Genomic DNA, 21,408 nt, shown 5'->3' on the forward strand with positions numbered 1-21,408 from the left:
GCCCCTAAGTAGGCATGGCTACAGCTTCCCCTACACAGGTTCTCTACAAGAGCAGCATACTTCTTCTCACCCATCTCTCCAGCCCCCTAATAGCTACTAATTTTATGTCTTGTGTTCAGATAATATTTTTTACTTTAATGTTAGTTTTTTTTATTTTATTTTTTTGCAGATTTTTTATTTAAATTAGAAACAAGATTGTTTTACATGACAATCCCAGTTCCCTCTCCCTCCCATCCTTCCCTACCATCTCCCTGCCCCCAACTAAAACCCTACCTATCACATATCCCTTCTGCTTCCCCTGGATGGTGAGGCCCTCCATAAGGTATCATCAGAGTCTATCATATCCTTTGGGATAGGACCTAGGCCCACCCCCGTGTGTCTTGGCTCAGGGAGTATTCCTCTATGTGGAATGGGCTCCCTAAGTCCACACCTATGCTAGGGATAAGGACTGAACTACTACAGGAGGTCCCATAGATTTCCGAGGTCTCCTCAATGAAACCCATGATCCTGGAGTCTGGATCAGTCCCATGCTGGTATCCCAGCTATCAGTCTGGGGAACAAGAGTTCCCCGATGTTCAGGTCAGCTATTTCTGTGGGTTTCACCAGCCTGGTCTGGACCCCTTTGCTCTTCACTCATCCTTCTCTGCATCTGGATTCCAGTTCAGTTCAGTGATTAGTTGTGGGTGTCTGCTTCAACTTCCACCAGCTGCTGGATGAGGGCTATCAGGTGGCATATAAGTCATTAATCTCATTATCAGGGGAGGACATTTAAGGTAGCCTCTCTTCTGTTGCTTAGATTGTTAGCTGGTGTCATCTTTGTAGGTCTCCAGACATTTTCCTAGTGCCTGATTTCTCTGTAAACCTAAAATATCTCCCTCTACTATGGTATCTCCATTCTTGTTATCTTCTATTCTTCCCCTGACTCAACCTTTCTGCATCCCTCCTCTTCTCCCCTTCTCATTCTCCTAGCTCCCTCCCCACCTTTTCTGGTGCTCCCAATTTTCTCAGGAGATCTTGACTCTTTCCCCTTCTCCAGGGGACCATGTATGTCTCTCTTAGGGTCCTCCTTGTTTACTAGCTTCTCTGGCAGTGTGGATTGTAGGCTGGTAATCCATTACTCTATGTCTCAAATCCACATATGAGTGAATACATACCATGTTTGTCTTTTTGAGATTGGGTTACCTCACTCAGAATGGTTCCATCCATTTTCCTGCAAATTTCAAGATTCTATTGCTTTTTTCTGCTGTGTAGTACTCCATTATATAAATGTACCACATTTTCTCTATCCATTCTTCAGTTGAGGGGCATCTAGGTTGCTTCCAGGTTCTAGCTATTACAAACAATGCTGCTATGAACATGGTTGAACAGATGTCATTGTTGCATGAATGTGCTTCTTTTGGGTATATGCCTAAGAGTGGAATTGCTGGATCTTGTGGTAGACTGATTCCCACTTTCTTGAGGAGTCGCCATACTGATTTCCAAAGTGGCCCTACAAGTTGGCACTCCCACCAACAGTGAAGAAATGTTCCCCTTTCTCCACATCCTTTCCAGCATAAACTGTCATTGGTGCTTTTGATTTTGGCCATTCTGACAGGAGTAAGATGGTATCTCAAAGTTGTTTTGATTTGCATTTCCCTGATGACTAAGGATGTTGAACACTTTCTCATGTGTCTTCCAGCCATTTTAGAATCCTCTATTGAGAATTGTCTATTTAGTTCTGTACCCCACTTTTTAATTGGATTGTTTGGTGTTTTGGAGACTAGCTTCTTGAGTTCTTTGTATATTTTGGAGATCAGCTCTCTGTCAGATGTGGGGTTGGTGAATATCTTTTCCCAGTCTGTGGGCTGCTGTTTTGTCTTGCTGACTGTGTCCTTTGCCTTACAGAAGCTTCTCAGTTTCAGGAGGTCCCATTTGTCAATTATTGATCTCAGTGTCTATGCTACTGGTGTAATGTTCAGGAAGCCGTCTCCTGTACCCATTAATTCAAGGGTATTTCCCACTTTGTCTTCTAACAGGTTCAGTGGGGCTAGATTTATGTTGAGGTCTTTGATCCATTTTGACTTAAGTTTTGTGCATGGCGATTGACTTGGATCTATCTGCAGTCTTCTACATGCCTGCATTCAGTTATGCCAGCACCATTTGTTAAAGATGTTCTCTTTATTCCATTGTATAAATTTAGATTGTCAAAAATCAGGTGTTCATAGGTATGTGGGTTAATATCAGGGTTTCAACTCTATTCCATTGGTCTACCAGTCTATTTTTGTGCCAGTACCAAGCTGTTTTCAGGACTATAGCTCTATAATAGAGCTTGAAGTCAGGGATGGTGGTGCCTCCAGAAGTTCCTTTATTGTACAGGGTTGTTTTGTTTCTCCATATAAAGTTGAGAATTGTTCTTTCAAGGTCTGTGAAGAATTGTGTTGGGATTTTGATGGGGATTGCATTGAATCTGTAGATTGCTTTAGGCAAGATTGCCATTTTTACTATGTTGATCCTACCTATCCAAGAACATGGGAAATCTTTCCATTTTCTGGTATCTTTAATTTCTTTCTTTAGAGACTCAAAATTCTTACGGTACAGGTCTTTCACTTTTTTGGTTAGTGTTACCCCAAGGTATTTTATGTTGTTTGTGGCAATTGTAAAGGTGATGCTTCTCTGATTTCTTTCTCCACCAATGTGTCATCCGTATATAGTAGGGCTACAGATTTTTTTGAGTTAATCTTGTATCCTGCCACTTTGCTGAAGGTGTTTATCAGCTGTAGGAGTTCCCTGGTAGAGTTTTTCGGGTCACTTATGTAGACTATCATATCATCTGCAAATAGTGAGAGTTTGACTTCTTCCTTTCCGATTTGTATTCCCTTGATCTCCTTTTGTTGTCTTATTGCTCTAGCTAGAACTTCAAGGACAATATTGAAGAGGTATGGAGAGAGTGGATAGCCTTGTCTTGTACCTGATTTTAGAGGAATTGCATTGAGTTTCTCTCCATTAATAATTTGATGTTGGCTGTTGGCTTGCTGTATATTGCTTTTATTATGTTGAGGTATGTTCCTGTTATCCCTGATTTCTCCAGGACCTTTATCATGAAGGGATGTTGAATTTTGTCAAAGGCTTTTTTGGCATCTAGTGAGATGATCATGTGTTTTTGTTTTTTTTGTTTTTTTTTCCTCAGTCTGTTTATATGGTGGATTGCATTGATGGATTTTCATATGTTGAACCATCCTTGCATCCCTGGGATGAAGCCTACTTGATTATGGTGGATGATTTCTCTGATGTGTTCTTGAATTTGATTTGCCAGTATTTTATTGAGTATTTTTGCATCCTTTAATGTTAGTTTTTGTGAGTTGGCTTCTCTTTAATTGGTTTCTCTCTCTCTCTGTCTCTCTGTCTCTCTGTCTCTCTGTCTCTGTCTCTCTCTCTCTCTCTCTCTCTCTCTCTCTCTCTCTGTGTGTGTGTGTGTGTGTGTGTGTGTGTGTGTGTGTGTTTTAAGACAGGGTTCTATTAGATAGCCTCAGCTGGTCTAGAACTTACTATGTAGACCAGGCTGGCCTCAAACATACAGAAATCTCCCTGACTCTGTCTCTTGAGTGCTAGAACTAAAGGCTTGCACCACCACACACAGCAAAGATGAGCTTTTGTTCTAGTATTTGATACACTTGGCTAATGAAGAAGCCACTCAAACAAAATCTATTTTGTTCTCCAAGAAATGAACCCTCAGCTTTCTAACTCTCAAGCATTAATTTAATAAGTAAATTCACTCACTGATTAATTCTTTTCTTTATTTACAGAGCTTCCTTATGGCTGGGAGAAAATTGAGGATCCTCAGTATGGAACATACTATGTTGAGTAAGTTTGTTATTTGAGTCAGTAGTTTCCCAGATGTTTTCTTTTTCCTACAGCTCAAGGGAATACTAAATTTGGCACCTTATGTTTTTGGCACCTGATTTTTCTGGTTATTTTAACTAGAGGAAGGAGCACTTTCTGCACTGACTTTGAGCTTTCTAGAAGTTAGATTGAGATTTCTCAATATAGAACATAAGAGAGGAGGCCAGAGTGGTGGCGTGTGCCTATTCCCAGGACTTCAGAGGGTGAGGAAGGAGATTACTTGAGTTCAGGGGTTCAAGATGAACCTAGCAATATAGAAAAACCCATCTCAAGGAAAGAAGAGAAAGGAAGATAGAGCAAGGAAGAGTAAGAAGAAGATAGTAAAGGAAGTAGAAAAATAATATGGAGGACTAGTGGTTAGAGAGGCTATCCTTGCTACTGCATTCTTTAAAGAGGAAGATAGTACATGAATTCTGGGTGACTGAACTTCTGTGGTCTCTTCCATCACTACCAGTGTGTTCTTCCAAAACGCCTTAATCCAAAATTTTGAGGTATATGATTAAAGATGTGTTCTCTTATAAAGAGGTTTAGAAAGTATAGTGTTCTTTCAAGTAGTGGAAGGTTTTTTCCTAATGCAGTTGTATAAACACATAAGAACTGTATATGACAAATGGAAACACCACACAGGTGCTGTTAGTGGTCACCTTCACTTCTGAGCTTTCTTTCCCTTTATCAGATTGCTACATTGTTCAGGCTACTAGAGTTACTTTCTGGATGCCACAGAGAGGATTTTAATCTTAGGTGTTGCTGCCAGGAAAATTTATGTCAGAAATCACAATGTTATCTGAAAATTTAGAAGAGTGAGGGTCCTCTGTTTTCTCCCAGCCATAAGGAGCTCTATAAAGAAAAGAATTAATCAGTGAATGAACTTACTTACTGAACTAATTAATGCTTGAGAGTTAGAAAGCGGATGGCTCATTTTTCAGAGAACAAACACAGTTTGAGTTTGAGTGGCTTTTTCATTAGCCAAGTGTATCTCAGCAGGTAATTAGGATACAAGAATAAAAGCTGACATTAGGTGCCTTATTTGCAAAAGCAATATGATATTACTACCAGGAAAAATAGCGAGTTTAAAAAATACTCTAATTTTGCTGAGTGGCAGAGGCACACATTTTTGTTTGTTTGTTTGTTTGTTTTTCGAGACAGGGTTTCTCTGTGTAGCTTTGGAGCCTATCCTGGCACTCGCTCTAGAGACCAGGCTGGCCTCGAACTCACAGAGATCTGCCTACCTCTGTCTCCTGAGTGCTGGGATTAAAGGTGTGCACCACCAACGCCGGTGAGGCACACACTTTTAATCCTAGTGGATCTCTGTGAGTTTGAGGCCAGCCAGGTCTACAAAGCAAGTTCCAGGACAGCCACGACTATTACACAGAGAAACCTTGCCTAAAAAAAAAAAAAAAAACTTCTAATTTTATGAATAATTTTCAATAGTAGTTGTTTTAAATCAATGACATTTCTTGGTACTTATCCCTAAAATAAGTATCTTTGACCCCCACTATGGTCTTTAATGTGTAGGTTGTTACTACATCTCTGTGATTAGAGAGATGCTTGAAGTGACTCCTTAAAGGCAAGTGTGTGTCCTAAGGAAGCAACTCAGATCAAGTGTAGGTGTATAACTTGCCATTTCCAATGTTTTACTTCATTTGAAAAGCTTTACTAATTTTATTTCTATTGTGTTATTTAATATATTGCTGATAATGATGTTATATGCAAAGTACTCATCAGCTCTTTTGATATTTTTATTTTCCCTAAGGCATGAGTAGTTGAAGGAAGAAACAATGTGTTTTTGTTGTTGGTTTTTTTTTTTTTTTTTTCAACTCAAAGGCAAATTTGGAGGCCAAATGAAAGGGGTTTGTGTGATTTTTTTTTCTTCCCCTTGTACTATAGCCTATTTAAATTAGACTTGAATCAAATATTATTTGGCAGTGACACTGCTGTGCATTTCTAAGATAATGATTTTCATTATTACCCGTTTCAAGTAAATTTGAATACAGGATCAAGAGGTGAAAGTCATTTGCCTGTTATAAAATCTTTAGCAGAATGATCTGGTTCCTCTGAAGCAAGGATACAATACTGAAGCAGCTTTAGCGAAAGTCCTAAAGTGACCACTCCATGTTGTCACAGAGGTGTGTGAAATACCTGAGTTAGAAGTAACAGCAACACCGTGATTGTATTCAGTCGTCTCAGAACAAACTTGTTTATAGAAGATAATTTACTAGATTAAGAAGAACAGACTGTACTCAATATGCACATTACAAGAATGTGGCTTGAGTCCCAGATTAACTGGGTCTGAGTTTCAACTGTAGTAGTCTGCAGTGAATTTACTGGTGAGGTGAAGAGTTGTTACTTGAATGGCTACTCTTTGGCTCTCTTAGTTTGTCAGACCAGATGGCACCATGATTAGTTTTGTCAGGAATCTTGCCATAGTAACACTAAATGCAGTGGCAGTTTTTCAGGGTTTTTTGTTATTATATTTATTTTTAAAAAATGAGATTCTGAAATGGATCTTTTAAAAAATTGTTCTAAAATGTAATGTCAGGCCCTCTATAAAAATACTTAATTTTTAAAATGGGGGGAGGAGTATGTCACAGCATGCTTAAAAGGTTAGAGGACAGCTCATGGGAACCCATTGTTTCCTTCCATGTCAGTCCTAGGGATCAGTGGCAAGTATCTTTGCCAACTGAGCCATCTTAGTAGCCAAGAAATACTTTCATATTGTCCTAGTTGTACTGCATTAAAAATTGTAATACACTTAGACAACAATCAAAAGATGTATCTGGTTTCCTATCTTATATTCTTCATGAATTTGTTGAGATGCAATTTCTAAATCTAGGTATTAAAATTATAATGCAGATGACATTGCAAGTTATTTGTTAGGTATTTAATCATGCTTATCTGGCCACCTTTCTGAACTTTTCTGCTGATCTGTAATAGTCTCCTCTCATACTTATGATGTTCTTTACTTAGAGGGTGTCCTTACTCCATGTTTAGACAAATAAATCTATTCTTTTTAATATGTGCTTATAAACAACAAAGTGAACAACCCTTCACCAGCAACAGCACTCAGAACAGGCCCTGTGCTTCACCTGGGCAGCACAGTGGAGTTGACTCTGTAGAAAGGGAAGAGGGTGAGCCAGCCCTGAGGGTGTGAGGGATTGCAAGGTTAGAGGGCAGATACAAAGGGATGGGGAAATGAATGGAATTGAGATGTGTGATGTGAAAGACAAACAATAAATAAAAGAAAGTTAAAAATATCAAAGTGAAGAGTATTTTCACTGATTTGTTTTATATGGAGGGTGGCATTTAATATAGTCTAATGTTGCAGATGCAATTGATTACTCCACTAAAATTATATTTTTTTATCTAAGAACTTTCAAAAAGGAATGTAATTCATTTGTGTGTCTCTATTCTCTTCTTGCACACATCATGAAGGATAGAAATACAAATCACTACTTTTTTTATTCTAAAGCCATTATGACTAAATGAGTCATTCTAGTTGATGATATAAAAGGCAGCCAGAGTTCTTCTTTAAACAGGATTCTTTATAAGTGCTAATCTTTAGTTTTTTTTTTTTAAGAATGCTAAGAGTTTTATTTTCATATGTTGAAAGTTAAGACCCACTAAGGTGAGCTGGAGAGATGGCTCATCAGTCAAGAACATGTGTTACTCTTCCCGAGGACCCCAGTGGCTCATAAATGCCTGTAACTTTAGCTCCACGGGATCCAGTATTCTCATCTGACTTCCAAGGGCATCAGCACACACATGGCACACACCAGACAAATAAAATAAAAATAAATGTTTTTTAAAAGACACTCTAGAAGCCCAAAGGACAAAGAAAGCTAACATCCCTTGCTATAATAGTTGCTTGTTTTATTGTTTGTGTTTATCCTTTGTTTACCTTCACAATTAATAGCACAGGTAGCCAAGGAAACATTATTTGCTTCCCTGTTTATATATAGATTGTATGATTAATTGACTTACATAAAGATAATCATAGCCTGAAATTCTCATGGTTTGATGTTTAATTTTTGGTGTTCAATAATTTCATTTCTGTTGGAGCAGATTTTTAGTGGAAAACATTTGACTGAAAATATCTTTGCACTGAGACATGGTAGAATATGATCACATGGTCTCTGAGTTATATCTCATCATGATTTTAAACATCATTTTTGGTTTTTATTCTTTTGCCACAACTACATTCTTAAATATAGTGGCTTGCCAGCATCTCAGTGCTACTGTCCTGTGTAACACACAGAAGCTCGTAAAATAATGAGGACTATTGGGTCATCAACTGCCTCCAAGGCTCCCTTCATTTTCCTGCTTTCCTTCAGAGTTCTAAACTTTCCAAGAGTCAGTTGTGAATGTACTCAGTCACAGGAGCCCGCTAAATTATGTTACATTTATTGTGTAATTGTGAAGACACTGAAGTATAAAAACAGAGTTGTTCTGTAACAAAATTAGTAAAAAAGTAAGATGCTGGGATAAGATTCTAGAACAGTGGTTCTCAACCTGAACTTCAAACACTTTCTACAGGGGTCACATACCAGATATCCTACATACCAGATGTTTATAGCACAATTCACAAAAGTGCCAAAATTACAGCCAAAATTACAGTCATGAAGTCTCAAAGAACATAATTTTATGGTTGGGGATCACTACAAGATTAACTATATTAAAGTGTTGTAACATTAGAGAGGTTGAGAACCACTGTTCTAGAAGCTTTACACTCTGATATTTTTCAAGAGTGGCTTGATTTGTTTTAGAGAAATTTACAGATTCTTCTGCTGTTAATTACCTTAAAAAAAAAAAAAAACTAGCTGACCAGTTACCAGTTCTTCTGAATGCTGCAGGAAGAGAAATTCTACTGCAGTTTTGTAAACTGTTGTTTGGTCTCCTTAGTGTGTTTGTGGAGAAGTACTAGTGTAAGCTTCAGCACCTTTGACCTCTAGTCATCCTCTGGGCCTCCCACTATCTCTTTCAGCCTTTCTATGCTCCATTTCCTAAAGATATATACTCCTTAACCTTTGTGATGGAATAGCACAATGTTTTATTGAAGAAAATAAGTAGAACTCTTTCATCTAAACTTGAGCTGCACATTTCTCTATATTTTACAGTCACCTCAACCAGAAAACTCAGTTTGAAAATCCAGTGGAGGAAGCCAAAAGGAAAAAGCAGATAGGACAGGCTGAAATTCATTCTGCAAAACCAGGTAGAACTTCTTATTTGGTCATTCTAATAAAATGAGAAATATGCATGGTGAGCTAATGAAAGTGAATTTGAACTTTTTATTGCTTAATCTTTGAAACTCAACAGAGAAAGTTTTACCTCTGTAAAAGATATGGATAATCTTTTTTTGAACAAAATCATGTGAACATTGTGAGACTTCTGAGATGTTTATCATGATTAAATAAAAATATGAAATTGTATGAATTTGAGTTTGGGTATTAAAGATTAAGTTGTTTCTTTATTTTTGAAGCCTGACTCAGTATTAGCTATTTAGTTCATTATAGCTTCTGAATTAACTACATAAGTCACATACATAGATTTAATCTTCAAGGTTCTTCACTATTATTAATCAGTACTCAGTAAATTTTCCAGAGTATCTCCCAATACCATTGGCTGTCATGGATCTTGCTGATAGTAGGTATTGCTCATAGAGAATCGCTCAGAAGACATTTTAAGTTACATGAAGTTATTTTGGTTTTGGCTTTTGGTTTTTCGAGACAGGGTTTCTCTGTGTAGCTTTGGAGCCTATCCTGACACTTTCTCTGAAGACCAGGCTGGCCTCGAACTCACGGAGATCCGCTTGCCTCTGCCTCCTGAGTGCTGGGATTAAAGGCGTGCGCCACCAATACCCCAGCAAGTTACATGAAGTTTTAATGCACTTAATCATACTTCTTAATTTTTTGAAAAGCTGCTCCGGAAGTTCTTGGTTGTTATGCTCCCTTTCTTGGTTGTTATGTTTCTTCCTTTCTTCCATGTGTTGTTACAACCAAGTTCTCTGCTTATATTGCAGAATACAGTATAACCCACTTCTGTTATCTGTGAGAAAAATAGTTCTTCTAGCTCTTCAAAAATTTATGTTTATTCCTTAAGCTTTGCATGTAGTTTAGCAAACTTTCAGTTTAACAGAAATTTTTTGAGCACTCTTCATATGCTCTATGCTTCACTAGTCACTAGGTATTCAAAAATGTTTGCAATTAAGTCCATTCTTACCCCCAAGAATTCATAGTGTGGTAGGTAATGGTCATTTAATATGTGGTGAGAAATGTCATTTAAAATAGTGGATAAATGTGATGGCTAAAAGGCTTAAATCTTACTATGTAACTTTATTAAGTTCCCTAAAGTCTCGATGCCTGTTTTCTCATCTATGAAGTAATAATAATAATAATACCATCCTCTGGAGATATCGTCCTGTTGAAGGGTTCTCAAGACATTGAAACTATCTCAAGAGGAAGGTACTGTTAGATTAAATGTGTATGTAAATAAATACAAAGTGCTTATAGTAGTATTTGCTATGAGGTAATCAATAAATGATATTCTTTATAAATGATTTAATCATTATAAATGGTATAAAATCACCTTTTATCTGATGAGAATATATTTCAAGACCACTAGTAGATGCCTAAAGTGGTGTATAGCATTAAACCATGTATCAGCTTTTTCCTATAGATACATACTTGATAAATTTATCCCTTTAAAAATATTTTTTATTTTATGTGTGTGGATGTTTTGTCTGCATGTATGTCTGTGCACACAAAGGTCAGCAGAGTGTATTAGGTCCTTCAGAACTAGAGTTACAGACATTGTGAGCCACCATGTGGGTGCTAGGGACCAAACCCAGGTCCTTTTCAAGAGCATCAAGTTCTGGTAAATACTGAGCCATCTCTCTAACCTTTTAACTTAATGGGAACTCTTTACAATTTCTCTTTGGTATGTCAAAATCACCACTGTTACTACTCTTGAGCCTTGGGCTTTTTTTTTTTTTTTTAAGTAAAACAAGAATTGCTTGGATATAGGTAGTGTGAAAACTCAAGTGTTGATCTGAAAACCAAATGGCTACTCAACAACTGTAAGTACATACAGCACAGATACCCAAATGAAAGAATGAACAACTGTAAGTGGTAGTGCATACAGCACAGATACCTGAATGAAAGAATGATTTGTGTACCGGATAAAATGGGCCAGGGTGGCACAAGATTTCACCACACATCTCAGAACAGTATACAATTTGAAATGTATAGTTTATTTCCATTTAATATTTTTGGAATTCATCTGACTGTAAATGACTGAAACTACAAAAAGCAAAAACTGAATAGAGGGAGGCTACTGTAGTGTAGTATGGGTAAGGGGAAAAACTACAGAGAGAAAGTGTTTTTTTTTTTTTACTTTTTCTGAAGATGTCAAGAAATCCTATAAAAATATTATTCACAAGTGCACTTCCTTCCCCCACAACAAGGATTTAATTTTTCAACTTAAATTCTAACTGTTCTATACCTTCAGAGTTTCAGAGATTTCCTATTCCTTAAGGATTTTTTATAGTTTTTTTAACTTAAGTTATACAAATATATTGAAGATTAACTGACTGTAAACAGTTTATTCAATATAATTATTTTGTTTTCAAACCTGACTTCTTATTTTGACCTAGATGTGGAAAGATCTCACTTTACTCGGGATCCGTCTCAACTTAAAGGTGTCCTTGTTCGAGCATCACTGAAAAAGAGTACAATGGGATTTGGTTTTACCATTATTGGTGGAGATAGGCCTGATGAATTCCTACAAGTGAAAAATGTGCTAAAAGATGGGCCTGCAGCTCAGGACGGGAAAATTGCACCAGGTAACAAGGTTTTCAGAATTACTGGAAGAGTTGTGGCACACTAACAAAAATTATAGCAGAGGGGTGTGTGTGTGTGTGTGTGTGTGTGTGTGTGTGTGTGTGTGTATGTATGTATGAAGAGAATAGACTATGTAATTGAAACTTGATATTCCTATATTAAAATAGTTTGTCCCCTAAATAAATAATTGCTACTTTGAAGGCTGGCTGTTCTAATAATAAGAAACTAATAAACAATATTTTTTTAATGTTTGGTTCTATATAATTTTTAGATAATACTCTGTATGAAACTTAATATTTGATAGTCATCTCAGAAGATCATTTGATTGTTTGATAATAGAGTACTTTAAAAATTTTTATTGGTATATAGGTGTTTTGCCTGCTTGTATGTATATGTACTATGTAAGTGCCTGGTACCCAAAGAGGCATTAGATCCCCTGAAAGCGAAGTTACAGATGTGTGGTTACTAGGAATCAAATCTTGGTCCTCTGGAAGAGCATCCAGTCCTCTTAGCCACTGAGCCATACTTTTATAGCTTCCTAACATCTATTTATCATCTCTTTTGAAAAATAGTCCATTGAAATGTTTTTAGTGATAACAAAAAAATTCTTAATTTTAACCAACTTTTCCCCTTCCTCGGCCTTACTTGTAGTTAGTAAAATTTAAGTACTGTGTTAAATATTATAGATACAAACATCACTATTTTATAAAGCTACATAAAGTTAGGCTGTCTTATTTAATTTTCCTAGTCTTTAATTGGCAATTGTTAGATACTTTCATATGGCTGACATGGTTTGCTTCTGAAGACCTTGGAAGAGGTTCAAGACAAATTCCTGAATATTGTGGTGAATCACACACTCTTTTCCAAAGAGTTTAGTGTTCCACTGGGGTTCCTTATTGCAGAGTTTGCTAGATTTTTTAAATTGTCTATTATTTCACATGCTGTTGTAATGTGAACCTACACTTGGATGAGTCAATTGTTACTATACTTTCTCATGACAAATATCAAGGTACTTTTAATTAAGTTATAGAATATCTCATATACCTTTCAATGAATCGATAGAAACTTTAAAAAAGAAAGCCTAAAAAATTTAGTTACATTTAACTTTTATTTTTAAAATTAATGAATTCTAAAGATCTTAATGTTAATATAAAAGCTTCCTTTTTAATTTTCAGTTTTAACCTTTTCACCATTTGTTCATAAAAGCATATAGCATAGGTAGGTAGGTAGGTAGGTAGGTAGGTAGGTAGGTAGATAGATAGATAGATAGACAGACAGACACATAGATACATAGATAGATACATAGATAGATATCCATGGTTTCATAATCAGTTTCTCATTTACCTAAAACTGTTAGCTAATTTGCATAAAGACTTTTGGAACTTTTTAGGAACTCTCACTTGGAGGTAAAAAGTTAAAACTTTGTTAAACTATTTTTTTAAAAAACTATTTTATGTATATGGGTGTTTTGCCTGCATCTGTGTCTGTGTGACATTTTCAACACCATGCATCCTGTTTTTTGAAGTCTTAGCACAACAAATTAAAATACCTTTATTTGTCAGTAAGCTTTTAAATAATTAAATGAAATGAAAATAAATAGATGAGATAATGAAATTTTGTTGTAAAGAATTGTCAACTGTGGAAATTCTGTAGAATAATTTCTACAAAGTTAGCATAATATTATAAAAGAGAAGGAGAAAATTAAATCTTACAAGAATTAATTCATCTCACCTTTCAGTATCTTAAAAATATACTCATTGGTTATCATGATTTTGTTGTTGCTGCTGCTTTCTCTATTTGAAATCAGACTCATAGTAAACTACAGAAAAGATCCCTTAGGATAGATTTAAGAGACATTTATGAATAGCTTGTTTGTACAAGTAGCCAATGGAGTTATTTTCTTTTGTGTGTGCTAAACACCTACCACACTGAATTGAGTTTTGAATAGCCACTTAGTAATGGCTCAGAAAGTACATAACAATTGCAATAAAACTTGGAGGGATTTTACATCAAAGGGTTGAATTTGAGATTATAACTCTTTGATGTTAAGATAATTAGTAATTTGACATTTAGGAGATGTCTCAGTAGTTTAAAAAAAAGCACTTGGTGCTCTTTCAGAGAACCCCAATTGTAGCTTATGCTACCAGTGTTTCCAGCTCCAGGGAACCCTGTCTTCTGTTGGTACCTGTACATACATGACATACACAACAACAAATAATGAAAATATTAAAAATAAATCTTAAAAATGCAGACATTTTTATATATTTTTATAGCAAAGTCAGAAGAATAAATAGATGTATTAGAAATCTCTTTCAACATTTATAAACAATTAGCGAGCTTCAGAATTCAAATTTAGTTTCTGATTTTGTTTTTGTCTTTCCCCCAGCAAAACTATTAACTTATTTGGTGGTTTTAATATTTTAACATGATTATATTATATTTTATCAGGTGATGTTATTGTAGACATCAATGGCAACTGTGTCCTTGGTCACACCCATGCAGATGTTGTCCAGATGTTTCAGTTGGTACCAGTCAACCAGTATGTCAACCTTACTTTATGCCGTGGTTATCCACTTCCTGATGACAGTGAAGATCCTGTTGTGGACATTGTTGCTGCTACCCCTGTCATCAATGGACAATCATTAACAAAAGGAGAGACATGCATGAATACTCAGGATTTTAAACCAGGAGCAATGGCTTTGGATCAAAATGGAAAACCAAGCCAAATCTTGGCCAGTGACCGTCTCAATGGTCCGTCAGATTCAAGTGAACAGAGAGCATCCCTGGCATCATCAGGCAGCTCCCAGCCTGAACTAGTGACTATCCCTCTGATTAAAGGCCCCAAAGGCTTTGGGTTTGCAATTGCTGATAGCCCAACTGGACAGAAGGTGAAAATGATATTGGATAGCCAGTGGTGTCAAGGCCTTCAAAAAGGGGATATCATCAAAGAAATTTACCACCAAAATGTGCAGAATTTAACACATCTCCAAGTGGTAGAAGTACTAAAGCAGTTCCCAGTAGGTGCAGATGTGCCGTTGCTTATCTTAAGAGGAGGTGAGTAACAGCACAAGGATGACTCTTCATTCCAAGCATTTATATTTGATCGTTGCCCTCCCTTCCAGGGCAGGTCTTTTACTCGAATATTTCCCTGGCAGTTAGTGTGCAGTTTTCTTTTTTTTTTTTCTTTTTTCTTTTTTTTTTTTGCGTGTGTGTGTGTGTGTGTGTGTGTGTGTGTGTGTGTGTGTGTGTGTGCACTTTTCTTGTGGCTCTGACTGCTTGTTTCAGCAGCAGCATCTTTTTTTTAACTCTATGTTGGTTATAAATGTTCCCTTATGAATATAATGTCTTTCCTGCAATAGTCTTTTTAAAATACAGTTTACAATTTTAATTATTAGAAAAAGTCATGGTGCTATGCTACATCAAATAAGATAATTTCTCTTAATTTCATTTTCTCGGTTAATAACAATAATAGAAATTGACTTTTTTAGTCAGTGGCGCTTTGTGAATTCTGCACCACACCAGAGATTTGAAATGCTAACATTTCTATGTATAAGTAGAACAGCGAAGTGTTAACCTGTCCTTTATCTTAAGCTCTACGATCTGCCTGTAAATGTTGATTAAATCTCACAGTGATTATGTGAAAAAATGGAAATTTCACTTTCCAAAGTCATTAACTAACACGAACCACTCCTAGATATTATAAATTTAATTCTAAGAATGAACTACAAAGCTGCATTTCAATAGGCTTTCTTAAGTCCATACCAATGTATGACTAGTGTTTCAACTTTCTTCCTTATCTCCCTGACTTTTAATTTTTATATTTGAGGCACACTTTGCTTCTTTGGAGAATTTTTCATTTCCTTTACCTATTTTGTTATCTTTTCCAGGTGATATAGTACAGTATACTCAGAGTCAGGTAAAAAACAATCTTAGTGATGGGGCTGGCAAAGAGTTCAGATGCCAGCATCCATATAACAAGCCTGGCAGCCCTTGCATGCCTGTCACCTCAGCTCAGAAGTAGCTGGAGACTTCCAGCCTACCCAAGGAAATGTGAGCCCTTGGTTCAGACAGAATCCCTGCCTCTGCCTCAGAGGAATAAGTGGAGTGTATAGGAGGCATAGGTAGAGGAGGGCATCCAATGCCCTCTTCTGGCCACCATGTGTACACATTACCAACAGTCCTATCTTCCATGTCATAAAGTAGACAATTTAAAAACCTTTGCAAACATCCTTTTAGTTTATTTCAGAGGAGCCAGGTAAGAAGTAGCTAAATATTAAAACAGATAGCAAGCTAGTGTACACACACACACACACACACACACACACACACACACACACACACACGCACAAATACACACAAATAAATGCAAATATATCTTTAAAAGAAATATCTTGTGAATACGTAAGTGTTTTCTAACAAATATGACAGAGACCAAGGTTTGGTATTTGGTGGGTTGATAGCAGTTTGCTCCACTCTGCTTACTGTTTTTTGTGATTTAAGGAACCTTAACTATTAAATGATACTAGCATTTACACCTCAGGAATGTTGCAGTGTTCAAGATAATTGATGTTTAATGCCTGAGACATAGCTGATACCAGATAGAGTTTATTATTAGCCTACTAAAATTTGAAGTTTTATTATAGACATTATTATTTATGGTCTATGAGTGTTTCCTCTGCTTTTAAATTTTGGTTCTTTTTAAATTTTAGGTCCTCGTTCACCAACTAAAACTGCCAAAATGGTAAGTACTATGGTGATCCTTTACTACTTTCCCCATACCCTGAAAGAGGTGCCTCATTCCCATCAGGAAGAACAGCTTCTTGCTATGAGATTGGCTGTGAGAAGTCAAAGAAAGGCATGTCGCTCTAGGCTTAGATCAGAAACTCCAAGGAGTTGGTAGAAAACTCCCATGAGGTCTATGCTTGGTTGGTCAAGGTTTGCTGCTGGAGAACACTAGAGGCCCAGATTACCAAGTGGGCCACTGAAGAACCTGTGTAAACATCCTTTTAGTTCTTTCCAGAGGAGCCAGGTAAGAAGTAGCTAAATGTTAGGACAGATGGCAAGCTATTAATACATCTCCTTGCTGGTGCCCAAGGAGAAGACACAGTAGCTGATCATAATTTCATGGAGACTGTAACTACCCAGATTTAAATCATCTCACATTTAAGACTAAGCAAAACTTTTCAAATGGTTGCTTTCTGAGCTAAATCTTACATCAAATGATAAGACTTAGATCTGAAACAGTGTCTTCTTTAGTATTTCTTTGTAAAACTGAGAAAGCTATTTAAAAATCTATATGGAGAAAATAGGTATTAAAATGGTGTTGTTAAGTGCTGTTGTTGTGAAAGAAACTGTACCAGACATAACATACATTTGTGGGTACTTACATGGTTATAAAGACAATTATATTTAAAATCTCAGCTTAGTTAATGGTTTGGCCAATTTGGAATAGAGAGGTGTTTTCTATGAAAAGTCATAGGTTTCTAAAGGAAAGGCCACATTGTATGAAAAATTAATTCCTTCCAGCACACCAAGTCTACGAAGATGCTGCTGAGTGGATCAGGGTGTGGGAAGAAGGGGGTCATTTAGAATCTGCTTTTTTTAATGGGCTTTCTCTACCATTAGTTCCCATGTGAACAGAAGTTCGTTTTTTGTCCAATCAGTTAAGATTGCACTGTATTTTTCTATATTTCTCCCCTTCCCGTCTCAGTCATTTTTAGTTCTATATCCATTTCATAATGGGTTCCCTTGCAACCATGATGATCTAATGCTGTATTGATGGTGGAAGGTTCTGCTGACCTATAGTGATGCTGACAGAATCCTAGAGGATGTAGGGGAAGGGAAGATTGGCTCTGTCACCTTCCTCCCATCTCACTGGGTCTAGATCAGTGAGAGGTCCTCTGTGGCACTTGGAAATGATTCACCTCTCAGTACTGCTGCCCCTGCATCCTAGGCAGTGTTAATTATTGTATACATATGCCTGTGAATCTTCCTCTCAACAAAACTTCAGAATAACAAAGCTGATCTCAAACTCTTTATTTAAAATTGTTATTAAAGAAATCACTTTGGTTTCCCAGCTATCAGTCTGGGGACCAAGAGTTCTCCCTTGTTCAGGTCAGCTGTTTCTGTGGGTTTAACCAGAGTGGTCTTGACCCCTTTGCTCATCACTCCTCCTTTTCTGCAACTGGATTCCAGTTCAGTTCAGTGTTTAGCTGTGTGTGTCTGCTTCTACTTCCATCAACTGCTCGATGAAGGCTCTAGGATAGCATATAAGTTAGTCATCAGTCTCATTATCAGGGGAGGGCATTTAAGGTAGCCTCTCTTCTGTTGCTTAGATTGTTATTTGGTGTCATCCTTATAGATCTCCAGAAATTTCCCTAGTGCCTGATTTTTCTTTAAACCTATAATGGTTCCCTCTATTATGGTATCTCTTATCTTGCTCTCCTCTATTCTTCCCCCAACTCAACTTCCCTGCTCCCTCATGACCTCCTCACCCCTCTTCTTCTCCCCTTCTCATTCTCCTAGCTCCCTCTCCCCTCCCCCATGCTCCCAGTTTGCTCAGGAGATCTTGTCCCTTTCCCCTTCTCCAGGAGACCATGTATGTATCCAGACCTCATGAATGTGGGTGTCAGTGAGGAGGCCTCGGAAATCTGTGGGGCCTCTTGTAGGAGATCAGTACTTATCCATAGCATAGGAATGGACTTAGGGAGCCCATTCCACATAGAGGGATACTCCCTGAGCCTAGACACAAGGGGGAGGGCCTAGGCTCTATCCCAAAGGATATGGCAGACTCTGAAGACTCCCTATGGAAGGCCTCGCCCTCCCTGGGGAACAGAAAGGGTATGGGATAGGTAGGGTGTTGCGGGCCGGGACCAAGGGAGGGAGAAGGAACTGGGATTGACATGTAAAACAATCTTGTTTCTAATTTAAATTTAAAAAATGGAGAAAAAGAAAGAAAGAAAGAAATCACTTTGGAGCCAGTGAGATGGCTCAATGGTTAAAGGTTCTTGCTCTGCCAGCCTGACAACCTGAGTTAGGTCCCAGAATCTACAGAGGAAGGAGAGAACTGACTCCTGAAAGTTCTCTTCTGACCTCTATCTGAACACCCTCATTCACACATCAGATGGTAGTAATAATAGTAATAAGTAAAATAAGGAAATAATTTTGCCTGACTACTTTAGGAAAGTTATATTTGTATTTTGTTTTCCCTTTTGTGACTGACTGCCCAGCACGGGTGCTTTCGTAGATGAATTGTCATTCTCCAGCAGAGGTTTTGCCATACCATCTGGAACAGGAGGGGTTTCTCAGAAAGAGTGTTATCTTAAACATCTTCACTGCAAATTAAATTTAGTGAATGAGAGAGTTTTCTTCTCACTTTCTTTAAAAGTGTTGTTGCTGTCTATTTACTTATCTTCATCTCCTAGTCAATTTGTGTCTTGGTGGTGAAGGAAAGGGAAACAATGTGGTGGTGGTGGCACATGCCATTAATCCCAGCACTTGGGAGGCAGAGGCAGGCGAATCTCTGTGAGTTCAAAGCCAGCCTGGTCTCCAGAGTGAGTTTTAGGACAGCTAAGGCTACATATAGACACCCTATCTCAAAAACAGAAAAAAAAAAAACAAAACAAGCAAAAACAAAAAAACAAAAAGGAATGCTTAAACATAAGACTGAATCCCTTTAGTTGAATCACTATATAAATAATTATACATTATATAAATCATTATACAAATGACTCTAAATAATGTACACTAAATACATTTTAACCAGATAGACATGGCTGTGTGAGTGAACTCATGGACATACAATCAATCTTCTGTGACTTTCACCACCTTTACAACTCTACTTAGTTAACATTTCCAGTTCACAGCACAGCCTTATGAAATAACCATCTTATTTTCAAAGTACTAAGTAAGATCCTTTTTTTTTTCACTTTAGAAAACTGATGCAAAGGAAAATTCAGGAAGTTTGGAGGCCATAAATGAGCCTATTCCCCAGCCTATGCCTTTTCCTCCCAGCATTATCAGGTCAGGATCCCCAAAATTGGATCCTTCTGAGGTCTACCTGAAATCTAAGACTTTATATGAAGATAAACGTAAGTAATTGGGAATATTTCAGGGGAGCATGTAACAAAATCAATTTGAATTATTTTTAAATTGGAACTCTCCCATCCTTTACATATTAAGAAACTATTCTTTCCCATTTTAATGTGATTCTGAGCTTTTTTTGTGTGTACATTCAATATTCATTACTTTTTTTTTCAAAATTAAGTATAAGCTGTCTACCAGATTCGCTGTTAGGCAAATTAAATTAAATGGAGCAGAGGAATATGTGACCAGATAAGTACATGTAGTGTAAGTGTAGTGGTACAGTAGGAGTGTGCTGGACCCATGACTCAGAGGTTGGGGAATAAAATCAGTACATATAACCTAGCAGGAACAGTGATAAAAACATGAACTGGATAAATTGGGATGCTGAGTAGGAAATAATCAATTCTTCAGCATGTATAGTAGGAAATATCAGGTAATGCTTCATATGGGAAGAAAACCTAAGCTTTAAGGATGAGATGTTACAAAGAAGACAAATGGAAAAGCACTTACATGTTGGCTTCCTTGGCCTGTGTTCTATAGTGCAGTGTGGCTGTGGTTGGCAAGGAAAGCCAAGGGAAGAGAACAACACAGACTGTAGACCGCAGATGAGGAAGTATGGGTGCATAAAACAGAACCACAGAATATGTTGAGCTGTAGGGAAAATAGGGTTTGTGTGTTAGAAAGATTTTTCTGGCTAGCGGGTGAAGGCTGATCAAGTGGTGTGCAATAAGAAAAGGAAACCATAGTGGACTTGTTAAAGGAGCCAACTGAGAGGAGAAGAGAAAGTACACAGTTAAAAAGTATTTCCCGGTGGTGGCGCATGCCTTTAACCCCAGCACTCAGAAGGCAGAGGCAGAGGCAGGTAAGATGTCTGGGAGTTTGAGGCCAGCCTGATTTACAGAGTGAGTTCCAGGACAGCCAGGCTTACACAGAGAAACCCTGTCTCGGAAAACAAAAATGAAAATGAAAAAAAGAAGTATCCTTTAACACTAAGTATCCTTTAACAGTAATTTAGTTACTGGTTATAAATATTTTCTGAAGTAAAATTTTCTGTTTATTTAGGTTTAATTTTTGAAAACTTGTTTTTAAGAAATAGAACTGTATCTGCTCTGTAAAAGGCATACACAAATGGAAATAGTACATATAACTGACTTCATGCTTATATAACTAGGTGTACATCTTTATCTTAACATTTGTTGGCCATATTCAGAAAGGTGAGAATCAGACCAGGTATAAGCATAGCAAGGCAATAATTTAATTAATACAGCTCTGTGTAGTACCCCTTCCTTCAGTCTGTATACTCATAGTCTGATACATTCTTAATATTGGTAGAAACACCTCATTGCCATTGGGCCCTAATATAAAACAAGTGTGTTTGACTCATGATTTCTCTTTTCTTTCTTAAATTGAGTTTATTATTACTGTGTGTGTATGTGTGTACGATGTGTGTATGAGTACATACACGCCACAGATACATGTGGGTATGGAGGTCAGAGGACAACTTTGTGGAGTTGGTTTTCTTTTCTCAGTTCTCCCACCACTTCTTCTTGTTCCACAGCAAGTGACCCACTAAGCCATCTTGCCAGCCCACTCCTACTGAGCACACATT

General features: G+C 37.2%; 1 protein-coding gene across 3 annotated transcripts in view; it reads left to right on the forward strand.

Moving 5' to 3' along the window:
• Positions 1 to 21,408, forward strand: part of Magi3 (membrane associated guanylate kinase, WW and PDZ domain containing 3) — a 203,992-nt gene that overhangs the window by 144,810 nt on the left and 37,774 nt on the right. For all 3 annotated transcript variants that reach the window (XM_027393847.2, XM_027393848.2, XM_027393846.2), the window contains exons 7-12: positions 3,783 to 3,840; positions 8,994 to 9,088; positions 11,528 to 11,716; positions 14,163 to 14,768; positions 16,424 to 16,455; positions 19,648 to 19,804. In XM_027393847.2, the coding sequence (XP_027249648.1) occupies positions 3,783 to 3,840; positions 8,994 to 9,088; positions 11,528 to 11,716; positions 14,163 to 14,768; positions 16,424 to 16,455; positions 19,648 to 19,804 (1,137 nt within the window). The remainder of the gene's footprint in view (positions 1 to 3,782; positions 3,841 to 8,993; positions 9,089 to 11,527; positions 11,717 to 14,162; positions 14,769 to 16,423; positions 16,456 to 19,647; positions 19,805 to 21,408) is intronic.

The sequence above is a fragment of the Cricetulus griseus genome (genome assembly GCF_003668045.3).
Source record: "Cricetulus griseus strain 17A/GY chromosome 1 unlocalized genomic scaffold, alternate assembly CriGri-PICRH-1.0 chr1_0, whole genome shotgun sequence".
Lineage (NCBI taxonomy): Eukaryota > Metazoa > Chordata > Mammalia > Rodentia > Cricetidae > Cricetulus > Cricetulus griseus.